General features: G+C 39.0%; 1 protein-coding gene across 10 annotated transcripts in view; it reads right to left on the bottom strand.

Annotated features, from left to right (window-relative positions):
• Positions 1-16,179, bottom strand: part of TRPM3 (transient receptor potential cation channel subfamily M member 3) — an 817,113-nt gene that overhangs the window by 240,068 nt on the left and 560,866 nt on the right. For 9 of the 10 annotated variants that reach the window (XM_033122317.1, XM_033122314.1, XM_033122311.1 and 6 more), the window contains exons 2-3: positions 11,635-11,714; positions 10,110-10,314 (exon numbers count right to left, since the gene is read on the bottom strand). In XM_033122317.1, coding sequence (XP_032978208.1) covers positions 10,110-10,314; positions 11,635-11,714 — 285 coding nt within the window. Of the gene's footprint in view, positions 1-10,109; positions 10,315-11,634; positions 11,715-15,827; positions 15,916-16,179 lie in introns of all 10 variants that reach the window. The other variant, XM_033122316.1, reaches the window with a different exon arrangement.

Consider the following 16,179-nt stretch of genomic DNA (forward strand, 5'->3'; position numbering starts at 1 on the left):
TATGATGTGTGATCAAACAATATGGTGAGTGTTTAAATTAAAAAAAATTGTTATGGTAAAAGACACATTGCCATTAAACCCCCTCAAAAATATTCCCCCTCTCTTTGAGCACATTTATCCCATCATTCTTGCCACTTTCTGAAGCAGTTCTGGAAGTCCTCTTACGTGAGTATCTTGAGTTGTGCTGTCATGGCGGCCTTGATGTTCTGAATCGTTCTGAGTTTGGGGAAGAGCCAGAAGTTGCACGGTGCCAAATTCCATGAATAAGGTGGATGAGGACACACTGTAATGGTTTTATCCGACAGAAATTGCCATATACCAGAAGAGATGTATGACACGGAGCATTGTCATGATGGAGGATGATTTCCAGCACACTTTAAAACACACCTTTTCTCAACCGTAACTCACCCCCAACTGACTGCACTGAACAAGTTGAAACTTGTCACACATTGTTACTAAGGTTCGATGTACCTCTTCCTGTATTGAAGATCCCTGCCTTTCCATTGGATGGCACTCAGCAGTAGCATTCATCATATTTTGTGATCACAACAGAAAGGCTCCGTGTCACACATCACTTCTGGTACAGCAATTTCTGTCAAATAAAAACATTAAGGTGTGTCCTCATCCACTTTATTCACCAGATCTGGCACTGTGTGACTTCTGGCTCTTCCCCAAAGTCGAAATGACCATGAAAGGTAAACGTTTTGAACTGATTCAGGACATAGAGGCAGCCACTACAGCACAACTAAAGACATTCACGGAAGACGACTTCCAGAACTGCTTCAGAAAGTGTCAAGAATGATGGGATAACTGTGCTCGAAGCGAGGGGGATTGATGGCAATGTGTCTTTTACTGTAATACATTTTTTAAAAATTTAAACATTCACCGTATTGTTTGATCACACCTCGTATGCTAAAACCCATAAAAATCAGTTTATTCAGGAAGCTCTCCAGATGCTTGTAATATAACAGCTAAATCATGTGCCGAATCAGCACCTTCAAGGTCATAAACGATTGTGCCCAGAGCAATTAATCAATTCCTGCTAAACAGTCAATGTGTTTTGAAATTAGGAGCTATTTTGGTTGTCAAGATAAGCAATTTTAACTGTCCACTTATGAGCTCATTAATTGCTAAGGGATCACCTCACAAACAACCAAGAATTCGTCTAATGTGTATATTAGATTTTGTCACCTGGACAGCACTCTGATCTGGTGACATGTGCTTCCCTTTATAGAGTCCCCCAGTTACGTGCAGCATTACACTCTAGCAGCAGGTACTGGCCCTGTAAGTCATTGGGCCAATTTGAGCACCCTTTCTTGTGAACAGGGGTGATCCTGACCTCCTCACTGTAAAGACTGAATTGTGCACAATGCCTGGCATGGCAGAAAAAACGGATACCTGTAAATTGGATGATGGTTATAAGCACTCACCTTACAAATGACTTCTGCATACAAAAGGATCCAAATAATTTGCCTTTAGCTCTTTAACTAGTACGCCCTTCAAAGTTGCGCTTTGTTTCTCGACTCTTGAGTTAGCTTGGGAGTGCAGGTATTTATAAAAAAGTATCTGTCAAAAGGGAGAATGCCACTGGTGCTCTGGGCCAGCTAACCCATCCTCCACCCAGCCACATGCGCTTACAGTTCCCCAATTTTTAATTCTAGAAGTAACCTGAGCTCCAATAAGTTACCCATGCCTACTCGTATGTCCCCTTTTCCCTTTTCATCATTAGTGCCCCTGACTGACAGGAAGCCTGGTAATAAGGTAATGACATTCACAACAGCATCTCAAGAATGCTCTGCATAAAACAGATGTTTGCTCTCGTTGAAATTGTCCTATTTGATCTATTCTGAGGTGCGTTGGAGGCCAACACATATAGCTGAATTTTCACAAGAACACATATTTTGAGTTCCGAACCACAAACTTAGAAATGAAAAATCTAAAGTGAGACTAGAATAGAAAACTACTAGAGGTTTCTCTTGTTCAAATGGCCAAGGGCTTCGGTAACAAAAACTCTTGAGTGTTTTGTACTGCCTGGTGCTAAAGGTCTTTTAGTTTAGCAGGTGACTTCACTGCAGTTGTTTTCTAAAGCCACTCTTACTGCTGCATCATAAGAAATGTTACTATTCACTTATCAAGGGAGACTTCAACTTTATTACGGCCTGACTCTGCACGAAATTGGAGACCACCGAGGTGTCACAAACCAGGCAGTGTCCTTTTCCCTTGATGACACACAAGGTGGTCAAAGGCTGGAGAGTCAGGAATCAGCCAGTATTACTTCCAACAGGCTGGGCTGTTTAATAATAATAATAATAATAATAATAATAATAATAATGATCCATTGGCATATTGAACTTGAGCTTCTGTGGAACAGTTTGGCTTCACAGAATAATTAATTGGTCACCTTTTTTAGCTCTCAATTTTTACCTGCATCACTTTGCCCATTTTTTTAAATAAAAATGTAAAAGAATTGCAGGACAATAAATCTGGTTACCCTCTTGGAAATGGTAAATGACACATTCTCCAAACACTGCAAAGCCAGCTTGAATTCTTAGAAATAATCAGTTGGTATTTGTAAGTAGTGCTTGTCCTGAGTAAGAACTACTAATGCTAAATCTATTTTAATAGTATTTTTAATGCCTTTCTTCTGAGCCTGCAGTGGGAAATTTGCCCCCATTTTCCTTTCTTTTGAGAAATGAGACAAGTATCACTTCATTTTCGACTTCTTTGTAGTCACAGTTTAAATGAGCACTTTTAATTAAAACTGTGGCAAAGGAGAGTATTCTTCACCTGACTGCTTAGACAATTTTGCTGACACTAGATTTTCAAGTCTACGGAGCCTTTTGTTTTGCAGTGAAAGTTTTATACTTAACGGTGGTTTAATACATGTAAAAGTTCCCTAGAAAGAAAATACCTGGAATGCAAATGTGAGATGGCACTGCTATTAGATTCCTAGTCTGATGACCCACAAAACTTTGGAAGTGAGACATGACATTTTAATTTATTCCATATTGTTTTTGTGATTCCTCAATGTTAGATACCAGGTACTTCTAGGAGATAGATACTGATAAGCCAAAGCTAAAGGTTTAGAAATGATTATGAAACTCCACTGAGAATATGAGCAGGTCACAGGAGGATACGCTATGAATTTTCTTCCAGAATTATTTAGGATAAAATTTTCTAGAAGCAAGGAGACAGGAAGTTTCTAGAGGGACATGGGTTTTTTGAGGAGGGTCGGTTATTTCTTCTTTATAGGTCTATGATTGGGATTCAAAGTTTCAATATGAATTCTAGTTTTATTTGCAGTCTCAGAAAGTCCTTCCGAAGCCGCTGCCAGTTCAATAGCCTAGAGATTACAAGATGAAAACTGGAAATTAATGGAGCAATTACCAAACCCCTCAATCCTTTCCCATGCTTATGCAAAGCTGCTTAGTTAGCCATAGTCTAGGGATTCGCTATTTTATTTGTGAAGTGGGATTCAATTCATTTCATATTTGGTGTGTATTAGTCAATGGTGATTCCCAGATCAAATCTGCATAATGCAAAGTAAGACAAGTTTTAAAAAATTCAATCCCAAAGCATTTTAGGAGGAAAAGGTCGGAAATGCCATGCTGCTGACCACTTCCCTTCCTCTTCAACCTAGTATTTCTCCCTCGGTCTTCCTGCTTCCTCTCTCGTCCACTCACAGTGCTCAGCCAATAAGGCTTTTAATCTTGGTAGACTCAATAGTTAGAGCTTTAAGTGTGAAAACGAGGCTTAAAAATAATTATCTAAATTATGTGAAAACTGTAACAAGGAGCTCAACCTGATCTAATAAGCAGAGTAAATAGCCAGAGAAAATCTGAAGAGAATTATATGGGTGACTTGAGAAGTTTAAACACAAGCCTTTAATTAGGTTATATATACCCTGTCCACATATCAGCTCAGCATTATTAGAAGAGATGATTAGTAAGCAAATAAGATTCTAATCAAGTTCAACATTGCTTTCTTTTCTAAATAATCTACAGCCTCAGCCTCAGCTAAAGAAGAGTCTTTGAGAAGGGACCCGATGTCTGATGTGGGGCGACCTTGCTGTAGCGCTGGAAGGCAGTTTAAAAAGTTACCTGGAACCGACCCTAAGTAAAACAGTGTTGAAACCGGAGCTTTAGTATCTCAGTATCTTTTCATTGGATCCCTCTGTTCTGACTTTTATGAAGCATCTGACTGAACTGTCAGGTCCTCCAAAAGTCCAGGAATGCCTTTTTTAGGGCATGCAATTTGGTAGGATGTGGCTTGGTGTTGAGAAGAGAAAGAAGGAAGAATCCTTTATTCAGTGCCAGCTTTTAACGTCTACTGTCCTGTGTCACCAACTTCTCTCTCTGTAATATGTGAGAGAACCTGGTTTCATTGCTATTTTACTAGGGCCTGTCAAGCCTGGGAACTGGGAACAGAAGACCACAAAGTTCTGGGAAGGGTTGAGAAAGTGGTTCTATTAACCTAAGATGTAATTTTACAAAGAACTTGTCCTGCACCTAGCTTTTGCACTTAATTAACCTTGTCAAAGAACAGTGATTTTATAACGCTACTGCAAAGTTTTCAGCGTCCTTATAAAAAGACAGAAATATAATAGCAATCGACTTCCTTTCAAAACAGAAGAAACAGAACTGATGGTGAGTCCTGAGGAGCTTGGATTTGAGACCCATCTCTGTTGTTAAATAATTGGGTGACTCTGGAAAAATAATTTAACTCGACTGAGCTCCAATTGCCTCATCTATAAAACACGTAGAGAGATTTGGGATTATTTTAGTATTTTTTATGGCTGGCTAAACAGTAGAAGAACCTGGCTAACTTAAAAAAAAAAACTTTGGATGCCAGGTTTTATCTTAGACCAATGAAGGGAACTCTGAGAGAGATGTGTGGACATGAGCCTCCAAGGTGAGAACCACTGCATCTGATTCCCCCAGAGTCTTTAGTGGCCAGAGTCTGTGACATCATGCTGTACTGTCTATGTGGTACCATAGATACATAATGTTCCTGAGCAGGTATGGTTCTCACATTTTAATAATTTTAATAGTAATTATAATTACTATCAATGATTATTTTATTCATAGAATTACTAGTACAATTATTTTAATAATGATTCTCCTTTCTCCAACTGTCTCTTCTACCAAATTCCAACAGATTCTGCCTCACATTGTATCCAGACCACGCAGACATTTTGAAGATCCAAATGCTTCCTCTTAGGCTGTCTTGAAGGGAAAAGTTAATGTTGTACCTTATTTAAAAAACAAACAAAAAACCAATTAATGAAGGTCAAAGTTAATCTGCCCTCTGGAGTTTTTTGACCACTTTGTTAAAAATCACTTTAACTTTCAAATATTCTTGTCCAGAGGAGGGGTCCAAAGACATTAAGTTAGCTGACCTGTTTCACTTAAATCTTGGCAAATAACTAACCATGCCTCTCCCTTCTAAAGACTGGCACTCTTTAACCGACAGTGGTTGATGATTTTTCCTTTGTCCAAACGGCATGCTGGTTTCTTGGAGAGCAAAAGAGGTAAAGAAGACAGAGATCGGTGCAAAATAACTAACTTGCCTGATAAAACAAGACATATGACCTGTGGACAACTCCAGCCCTTTGTCTAGAGAGGAGAATCAGAATAATTCGAGGGCAAGTATTTAAAGTGGACAAAATGCTCATTGTGTCTGGTGAATAGCATGAACTCCCACTTGTTAAATACGAAAACTGGTCCTCGTTTGGATGATTACACCCAGAAAGAAAGGTTTCCCCTCGGGGTGACTGCTCCGAGACCATCTAGGGCCGGCAAGACCCAGTCACCCTGTCACCCTGCTCAGAAGGGCTTGCTAAGGCTTTAATGCTCTGCACTTTCTGTCTTGAAATTCTTCAAAATTTTATCCTTGAATTTGTGTTTTGCAAGTGAAATCTAATGGGACAATGAAGCACGCGCAGAGGGCTTGGAAGGTCAGCTCACACATGGTCCACGGTCACACGTCCCACCTCCTGATGGCCCACTAGGATGGGATCTCAGCTACCTGCTCCTGTCTCTGACACCCCTGCCTGACCAGCTTCCCTTCCCCAACCCTGTATGGGGCAGTGACAGGGGTACGCTCCACCGTCATCCTACATCCCTGGCTGGGACCTGGGAGCAGACAAGAAGATAGTCAGTGTCAGGTATGTGCCCTGTAGCGTTTCAGGGCAAGGAACTCACTGTCCCTGCCTTGGGCTGGCAGTGCCACGGTATATTTCACAGGTGACATGGTGGCAAGTCTCACCCACACCAGACAGCCAGCATGTTCCAGTGTGGAGATAGTAATCCCTTAGGGGTTGCCCATCCACTGTGGGTTGGGGCTGTCAGCCGTGGGAAGGGGGGATTGATTTCCCTGACCCTGTGAGGACCTACATTTTCATTTTACACTGAGCTCCGCAAGTCGTATAGTTGACTTCGCCTAACCTGATTGCCAAAGACAGCTCTGTATTTGATAGAGTTATATGGGGCCTGGGGAGGGTTGTTAAAGTTCAGTGTCCTCGTGTGTCCACTCTTCTGAAACAGAGTAAAAGCTCTATCTGTCTCTTTACGTTTTTGCTCTATAGTTAAATTTCATAATATGCATATTTCATATATTAGCTGTGTGACGTGGGGCAAATGACTTAACATTTCTGGGCCTTAGTACATTATTCGGTCATATAGGAATAATCCTACTGTCATAAACATGAAATGAGGTAACGTATGTAAGTACTTGGCACAGACCTGAGCACATAGATGCTCACTATATTTTAGTTGCTATTATTATTCTAATTGTCATTATTATTTGCTACAGACCCTGAAAGTTGTTACAAAATTACTTTGATTAATACTTTGAAGGATACACATTCTAACAAACTAGTTTGGAGTTCCAGGCTCCAGGGTTCTTAGGATTTCTCAAATTCACTAGAAAATTTTAGAAGGGGAAAAAAAAAATCTCAGGTAGAAAAATTATATAATGAAAAGGGATCTTGGCTTTGGTCCATCTAAAAAGGCACAAGTGCCACACCCACCAGAGGTGTCTAATTGTTGAGGCCCACAGTGAATAAAGTAGGGAGGTAACAGCATCTCACTTTCTGTTTTGCTAGAATGAGTGGATGCAGGAGACTGACTCAATGGGGAAGTCAAAGCATATAACACGGTGATTACAAGCTACCTGTCTCTAGTCAGTGATGAGGTGGTACCCATAGCCTCCTGTCAGTGACTGTCCCTGACGCCAGCTTATGCAGCCTGGTCCTCCTGCGGAAATAGTTTAACATATCTTTGGGTTCTGAGGAAGTTAAAAGAAGCTCTTCACTGCGCGATCACTATGACTGTCATAAATATATTGAGCTGTAGCTGTATACCAGGTGATTTTATCTCCTCTCCGAGCCTCATAAACCTCCATCAGGCAATCATGCCCATTTCATAGATCAGACATCTTGAGACTCAGCTAAGCTGACTGGTTTAACCGAGACTTTCTAGCTGGTCAGCAAGAGAGTGAGCGTTTAGACACAGTTGTTTCTGACTTTAAGATCATGCATCTTGCTTTAATTTATCGCAAAGCCTCTCCTGGAACTGTAGTAAGTGAACTCTTAGTGGAAGTAATTACATAGTGAACACTTACTTAGTTTTAACATCAGGCATTGTTCTAAGCACTTAATATATACTGACTCATTTAATCTTTGCTACGACCCTATAAAGCAGGAATTACTATTCCCATTTTGCAGATGAGGAAACTGAGACACTGGGAAGTTAAGTAAACTGGACAAAGTCACACAAGCTCTAAGTGACAGGCCAGGCTATAAACCCAACAATGTGGCTTCAGATTCGGTGCTCAACCACGAGGTGAGGGAATCAGAACTCCTGGAATCATTTCAGTGTTAACTGAAAGAGTGTAATTTGACTTTCTAAACTAATATACCAAGACCTGTATCTAAATGTGTGTCCTTCAAAGTATTAGTCAAAATATTTAAAAAATGTTCTCAGAGCCTGAAACAAATAACGAAGATTGCAGTAAAAATAGCAGTTAAAATTAATTTTACATTTATTATGTGCCTGGCACTACGCCAAGTGATTTACATATGTCATCTCATTACTCACTTATGATGGTATTATTATTATTATTTATTATTATCATTATTATTATTATTATTATTATTCCTAGATAACAGAATAAATTGCTGAGGTCCACAGAATTTAATTTACTTTTCCTGTGTCACACAGCAAGTATATAATGGTTCTGGGAAAAGCTGAAGAGTGTCTGCATCCAAAATCCATACTCTTCATTACCAAACTAGTACTCTGTTCTTTTAGAACTTTTGGTGGTGGAAAACTTTATCTTCTGTCAATAGACTTGATTTTTAAAAACTAGCAGAAGTCATATGTGACTGAGTCCTACGTTTTTTGAATTTCAGTTACTTGAGATTAATTTTTGGTCAAAAACATTATCTGATGAAAATATAGATGGCTTTTCTCCTGTGAGCTATAAATTGTCTGAAATCAGTCCCCAAAACATGTCCTGGTCACTGGCAACATCATGGTACTTAGAATCTCCCCCGGTGATCACTGCGGAGGGACCCTCTTACTTACGAGCAAAGATATGCTCCATATTTGACAGACACTACATGTTAACAAGGGAAGCAATGACCAGCAGCTGACCACGTGCCTCTAGGCTTGTGGCACGAGGCTGGCAGGTACCATTCAAGCACCCTATGAAGTCCCTGGGTGTACTGATCTATGATTATTGCCCACTAAGTCACTTCCTCATCGGCAGTACATTTCTTACAGGGAGAACGTGCATAACTTTTCATTAATGCATGATTCCAGAGGATCCACATTTTATAGGGTTCAGCCCCATACTGTGAATGAGAACTGCGCTGCGTTGGGGACCCTTCTTCATCTTGTGTGGGCGACTACATCCCTTACCTTATTCCTTCATTTACCTTACCAACTCTTCATTTCCCTTAGGGCTGTACACCCAAGCCTAACCCTTTCTTTGTCTTCCCAGGACTTGCTAGAAGTTGCATACAGCATCCCTTCTTTCCAATATATTGCTCAGTATTGGTTTCAATTTAATATGTAGTTCAGAATTAATTTTCTTAGGGAAGAACTGTGAAAATAGTTCAGTCAGCCATTCTTGGGGAAGAAACTACTGCAGTGGTACAGGGTGGGGCGGGGTCGGAGGCAGATGAAGAAAGGAAGAGGAGAGGAAAAAGAAAAGAGAGGTGGCTTTACTGAACATTTTTAGACTGTAACTGGTGTGGGGTGACTTCCCTTGCATTTTGCAGATGCTTCTCGAAGCAAAATTTTCTCTCCAAACTCGGAAAATTCTGTGGCATGCCTGAGAACTGCCACCTCCAACCGCTCCACCCTCCTCTAACTCTCTCTTTTAATAGTTAGAAGCAAGCTTGTTGGAATGTAGCATTTCTAGAATTTTCAAAAACACATGGTATACTTTTCTCCTGGCAAAATCTGTCAGCCAAGTAGGAGCGGTCCAGGAGGAAAGCAGAAATTTAGAAGTGACAATTCTTAGAAGTAAAATTGGTATATTTCCCAAAGCCTCCTTTCCAAAAAAAGAATGCTTTTCATATGAAGCTATTATGTTGAGAACATTATTGAACACAGCTGCTTAGAGAAAAAGCACACAATTTGGATGGCAAGATCTCTGTTAGAACACGAAAGAAATTAGTCTGGGATGATCATTTCTACTTTGAATTGAGAGAAATGCTAATTACCGATAGACTAAAACAGAGACCTTTAGGTAAGAGATTTTTACCAAAAGAGTTAGAAAAACATGTCTTAATGGAGGAGACCCAGAAAGTAACATAATAAAAAGTAGGTAACTATAGAAATCTACTGATATTATTAATAACAACAACAGTCATGTGTCTGACCTCACACTAATATTTTTAAAATCCTAGAAGGAAGGTTTTCTTCCCCCCGTTTTATAGAGAAAGTGGACGCACGGCAGCAAGGTTATTAAAGCAGGTCACCCTGCTAGGAACTGGCAGAGTTGGGATTGGGCCCAAAGACTACATCTCTAGCTCTTCATCATTCCATTGCAGGACTTGAGACAGAATTTAAGAAGTGACTGAACTGTTTTCTGATTACCATGGCTTTGTTGGAATGGCCACCTCCTTGGAACTCAATGGTCCCAAATGCATCCGTTGGACTGAGTTGAGTGTGCTTGCTGATGGACCACTTCTCAGACTGGATGTCATTGCGTGAGAGGCGACTTTCATTTTTCTCATTCTGAAGAATGGATATACTGGGAGTGAGGCCAACATGCTGGCCTATTAGACGCCCACAGCAACACCTATAACATAAGAGGCCACAATGAGCCGGTTGTATTAGCCACTATTGGAATACACCCTTAAGGCTGCAGAAATCTACAAACCATAGTAAGCCAGTTAGTCAATTTTCAGGTGGAATCCCATAATATGGCTCTAGCAGGCAAATGGTGAACTTCGGATTTACTCGATATACATTTCTTCTCTGTCCCCTCATTTTCCTTTAGCTGTATAAGCTGTAACGTGCCTCCTGTCCTTCTCCACCCACCCCTTTCACACCTGCCATACCGTTCAGGATTGGAATCTCCAAACAAAAGCTCTGTAGATTTTTTTTTTTTTTTTTTTTACTTCCTGCTCCTCTCGTCTATTAAATCTTGCAGGAAGGACACTGAACAGCTTCAAGGGAAGAATTTTAACATGCACATTTAAATGAGGAGTCTCACTCATATGTGAGTCACAACCTAACTTGTCTTTTCCAAATTGACATTGACTGTCAAATATCCAATTCTGAGGGGGAAAAAAAATTCTGCAGCTTAAGTGTTCTTGAAGAAACAATGAAAAACTTATTCACAAGATATTTAAAAACAAAAGTTGCTTCTTACACCATTAAAATGTCCTTCATACTTTACTACCACCACTGTTATGATTATTAGTAATAATACTGCTACATAGTTATAATCTATTAAATACTAACAATGTGACATTCATTTTTACAGGTAAAATATTGTAGTTGTAAAGGTTAGGTAATTTGCTCCAGGTTTCACAGTTAGTCTATTTGACTCTATAGTTTATATTTTAAACTGCTTTATTACCATGCCTTTTCAAAAAGGCATTTCCAGACATTCATATGTTACTTTATCCCAAATACTTCCCACCTTCTTATTGTTGATCTTCAGGAAGGTAAGTAGGATATTAAAAATGTGCTTGGATAGGAGTCTGAAGGTCTGCAGACTAATTAGTAATCTGTTAGGAGTCACTTATTTAAAAATCTCTTTTTCACTATAGCAAAGCATGTCAGTACAAACTAAGCATTTTGATAAAATGCTTACAAGGGAAAACCGGTAACCATACTAAAATATATATTATAACCCATTCTTAGATACAGTGATTAATTGCTTCCCTAATGATATATCTGTTATTCTGTATAGGCTCCTAGAGAAATAACTGTAGGGATGGCATATTATGTGATATATGCATATGGTTGCTTCAAAGATGTCCAGCAACAATATAAATTGATCTTTAATTTCACACTGGTTTACATGCAGGGGATAGTGATTACTATTGTATTTTTGTTCCCATCGTTGCTACTTCATGTTCTCAGTACATTAGAGAGATAACAAGATTACCTGTGGGGGTCTTTGGTGCTGGGTATGATGTGAACACATTCTCTTTTATAAAATGCTCTTTCTATCCATGATTTCTGAGCCTGAAAAAAAAAGAAGAGAAAAGGTGAACATCACCTTCAAGTATTTTTGACTTGGCAGCAAAATTAATCACATAATAGACTGGTATCTCATATACTGAATTAAAATTGTGGTTACACACATATAAACACTGCATAGAACAAAATCAACTGCTCTCAGAAGCTGCTGATTAAGTTATTTTTATCATTATAATATTGAGAGTTAAAGGAAATGACCATCACAAAAATAATGTTAGTGATAGAACCATATATAAATTCATAATGACTTTTGAAGAACAGAAAAACAATGTTATTTACAGAGAAAATGAAAAACGTAGAGCTGGATATTTGTAACCCTATAGGTAACAAGTATTCATTTGTGGGAAGATATATAGTTGACCCTTGAACAAAACAGATTTGACCTGTGTGGCTCCACTTAATGTGGACTTTTTTTCAATAAATATTATAAGTGTATCTTCTATTCCTTACGATGTTCTTAATAACAGTTTCTTTCCTTTAGCTTACTTTACTGTAAGAATATAGTATATAGTAGGTTGGTGCAAAAATAATTGCGGTTTAGAAGGTTAAAAATAATTGCAAAAACTGCAATTACTTTTGCACCAACCTAATAATACATATTATAAATAGACTAAGTGTTAATCAACTGTGATGTTATTGGTAAGGCTTCCCGTCAACAGTAAGCTATTAGCAGTTAAGTTTTGGGGAACTCAAAAGTTACACGTGAATTTTTGGTTGTGCTGGGAGTCGGCTCCCCAACGCCTGCATTATTCAAGGGTCAACCATATATCTAAACAAGTATAAACTTTTCATGGCTGGCACTTAGATTTTCCTTGTAGAAGGAAAGAAAAATGGTGAGGGCATTATATAACTCAAGAGCCCTCATCCGTCACCATGCTTTTTCTAAAATCTAAATTAGCAGTGCTTAAATACAGAGGGGGTATAAAGGAAATGGAAACCTAAGGAAGATAAATGTCTTCGTCACAGTCCAAAATGTCACAGGTAATGCCTTTGGAAGGAAGTAAGATAGCATTTTTTTTTGTATCCCATATGCCTTTAAACACAGCAAATACATCTTCTTAGAATGGACATTGTTGAGACAGTCCCCCCCAGACGTCTGGCCACCGACATTGGGTTCCTAGACAAATAAAGGAAGTTCTGGAAAAACTGTATCATCTTTGTTCCAAAGCAGAGGTCCATCCTGCATCTTTTTACCCCCCACCCCACCCCTTTTTTTTTTTTTTTTTTTTTTTTTTTTTTTTTTTTTTTTTTTTTTTTTTTTTACCAGCATTTGAAATAGTAGAGAAGACTCCTAGGGAGTATGGTAAGCTACTCAAAAGATTCCTTCTCTAAGTGTTTAAGATGGAAGTGGCTAGAACAACCTATAATGTTATTTCTATCTGGTATCACCTTCTCCCTAACCGAGCATCAGGACTAAATTCATACTCTGAAAATATACAGGGCCAAAGTACAACTGAGCTGTTGACTTGTTCTGTCTCAGTGACCGGTATTAATTGTGACAAGCTCCCGTTTGCTGGCCATAATTGATACTGACTCTGCCAAGGACCCAAACTTCTGCATAAGTTGTGCTTGGTCTGATGTGCCCTCCGTCTCTTAATGGTGCATCTCCCTCTATCACAACGGAGTTTACACAAGCACATGGCACTGATGGCGGTTGACGTCGGATACTCATGACAACACACACTTTAAAAGTAGCTACATGGGGAGTACTTGAGGGGTACAAAGGAACTGCATCCTTTTTCAGTCCTGGTCATAATAGATTCACATCATTTCTGAGTATTTATGAATTGCCAACATGGAAAGGAGTACCCACCTTGCCTCAGAGACCTTTGGGTCCAGGTGGACCTCGGCACCCTCACACCACAAAGGTAACATTTGCCATCCTGCTTGCCAGTGAGGCATGAAAAAAGCTCCAGTGTCTATTCTTAAAGATTTTTCTTTTCAAATATGTAGGAAAAGCTAGTGGCTACATTTTTGCAATAGAAATGAGCTTAGCAGTGTAGATGATAACCAGCTTTTATCTTTTAAAAAAGCCTGTAAGTTAAACTATTCATAGGCTGTGATTTTTCCTAGTTACTGAATACCTTCATTGATAACATCTCTTGGCAGAAAGATGGTAAAAAATATTCCTCACTGGGACATTTGAAACCAACTCTCCCTATACCTCAGGGAGCAGAAAAGAGTGCACTTTCCTTTTTCCTTTGTGGCCCACTTTGGCTAGGATTCAGAAGGATCTTTCGGGGGAGCATCTGAGAATTTCAGGGAGGGCTGATCAATACTCTCTGAAAATAAGGCAACAATGATAGTATCATGGGTAGAGCATGAGGCTTGCAGTCAGAAAAATTGGCATGAGTGAGACACAGTGATGTGGACAAACTCATATAATTTTCTTCATCTATAAAATGGGCACAATAATGCCTGATACACAGAGTTGTTAGCATCATTATTTGGATACCATGTTTTCACTTCAAGAAGAGGGACCAGGCCTGGGTTGGTTCTGGTCCTGTAAGTTCAGTTGAAGTTTCAGATGAGACTACGATGAAATTGCTGTAGCAGATCCGACCTAGATTGATCTCACTTGGACTGGGCATGATATGTTCCCAGAAGGCCTGGCTGGCCACTAACAAGGTATGTAGAAAAGTTATTTAACACCCTGAGCCTTTTCTTTAAATTTTCTTGACATTTTTGTATAAGTACTTTTTAATTTTTATTAAATTTATTGGGGGTGACATTCGTTAATAAAATTATATAGGTTTCAAGTGTACAATTCTATAATACATCATCTGTATAATGCATCATCACTGTGTGTTCACTACCCAAAGTCAAATCTCCTTCCGTCACCATGTATTTGACCCCCTTTACCCTCTTCTACCTTCCCACTCCCCTTTTACCTTCTGGTAACCACTATACTATTATCTGTGTCTATGAGTTTTTGTTTGTTTGTTTGTTTGCCTTGTTCGTTTGTTGCTTTCAGTTTTATATCCCACATATGAGTAAAATCTTAAGGTTCTTGACTTTTTCTGCCTGACTTATTTTGCTTAGCATGATGTACCTCTATGTTCACTGCAACATTATTCACTGTGGCCAAAACATGGAGACAACCAAAGTGTCCTTCGATAGATGATTGGATAAAGATGTAGTATATATGCACAATGGAATATTATGAAGCCACAGAAAAGATGAAATAATGTCATTTGAGACAACATAAATGGATGTTGACATTACCCTGAGCCTTTTCTATAACATGAAGATAATCACAGCTACTTTAAAGAGTTATATTAATTGAAATGGATGATTCAAGGAAAGTACCCGGCACTTAGTAGGAGCTCAATAGGTAATAACAATGCCTACCCTTTATCAAGGTCTCATCATGTGCCTGGAATTGTGTCATATACACATTATCTCCTTGGTTTCACATGAAAATCCTGTGAGAGAAGTACTACTTTATATCCATTTTACCAAGGAAGAAACTAGGTCAGATGCCCCAAATAAGTTTTAAAGCCAGAGTTTGAACTTGAACAGTCTTTCCCCAGAGTTCACACTTTTACCCACTTGACTAAACTGCCTCTTCAAATTGGATATTATTGATATTAAATACCCTTGATCTTGGCAGTACCATCTGGGCATGCTGGGTATTTGGGAACAGTTGGACTTGGAGGCAAGTCTTAGAGCCATTCATACTTTTATCTTTCCTCTTTCCATTCCCCTCTTCCAGTCTCCACTAGTGGAGTAATAAACACTCCTGCTGTTTGTTCTTCCTCTCTCCTTTGGGGTAAAGGATTTGGGTGGGACATCAGGAAGCCATCAGAATATGAGAAAGAAGTAAACAAAAGGGGGACCTTTATAATAACTACAACAAAGAAATGTAATCACAACCGGACTTCCAACTTGAGAATCTGGGACCCATGACAAATAGATTAGACTTTTCAAGGGCACCTTCATTATTTCTCTCACTCATGGATCCCACTTTCACCTTGGAAAGCCCTGGAAGTTTTACTCAGATGGTGTGTAGTAAGAATTACTACATATAGGCTGCCAACTTGTTAGTCTTTAAGTATAAAGTAATTTGGATTGTGTGCAGTTTAGCAAGGTAATTACCTTCTCAAAGGTGAAAAGGTTCCTCATTGTTAGCACAGGGACTGAGGATCAGTGTCCATTTCTTATTATCAGCAGATTAACCATTTCTCTTGCAAAGGCACAGAAAATTGGGAGAAGGCAAAAAAAAAACAAAGTAATGTAAAAAAGAATCTTTCTACTAGCATTCATAATTGAATTGGATTCTCTGTCTCTCTTTTTTTTGAGAAGTATAATACATAACAGAAAGAATGCATGTATAACACACAAATTAGGAATTCTACAAAATATGCATAATTTGCTATGCGCTAGTGGGCTTTGCTTTTTATTGTGCTTTTATGTAGGTCTTCAGGTGGACAGATACTAGCGTTCTAAA

This window comes from Rhinolophus ferrumequinum, chromosome 12, assembly GCF_004115265.2.
Source record: "Rhinolophus ferrumequinum isolate MPI-CBG mRhiFer1 chromosome 12, mRhiFer1_v1.p, whole genome shotgun sequence".
Taxonomy (NCBI): domain Eukaryota; kingdom Metazoa; phylum Chordata; class Mammalia; order Chiroptera; family Rhinolophidae; genus Rhinolophus; species Rhinolophus ferrumequinum.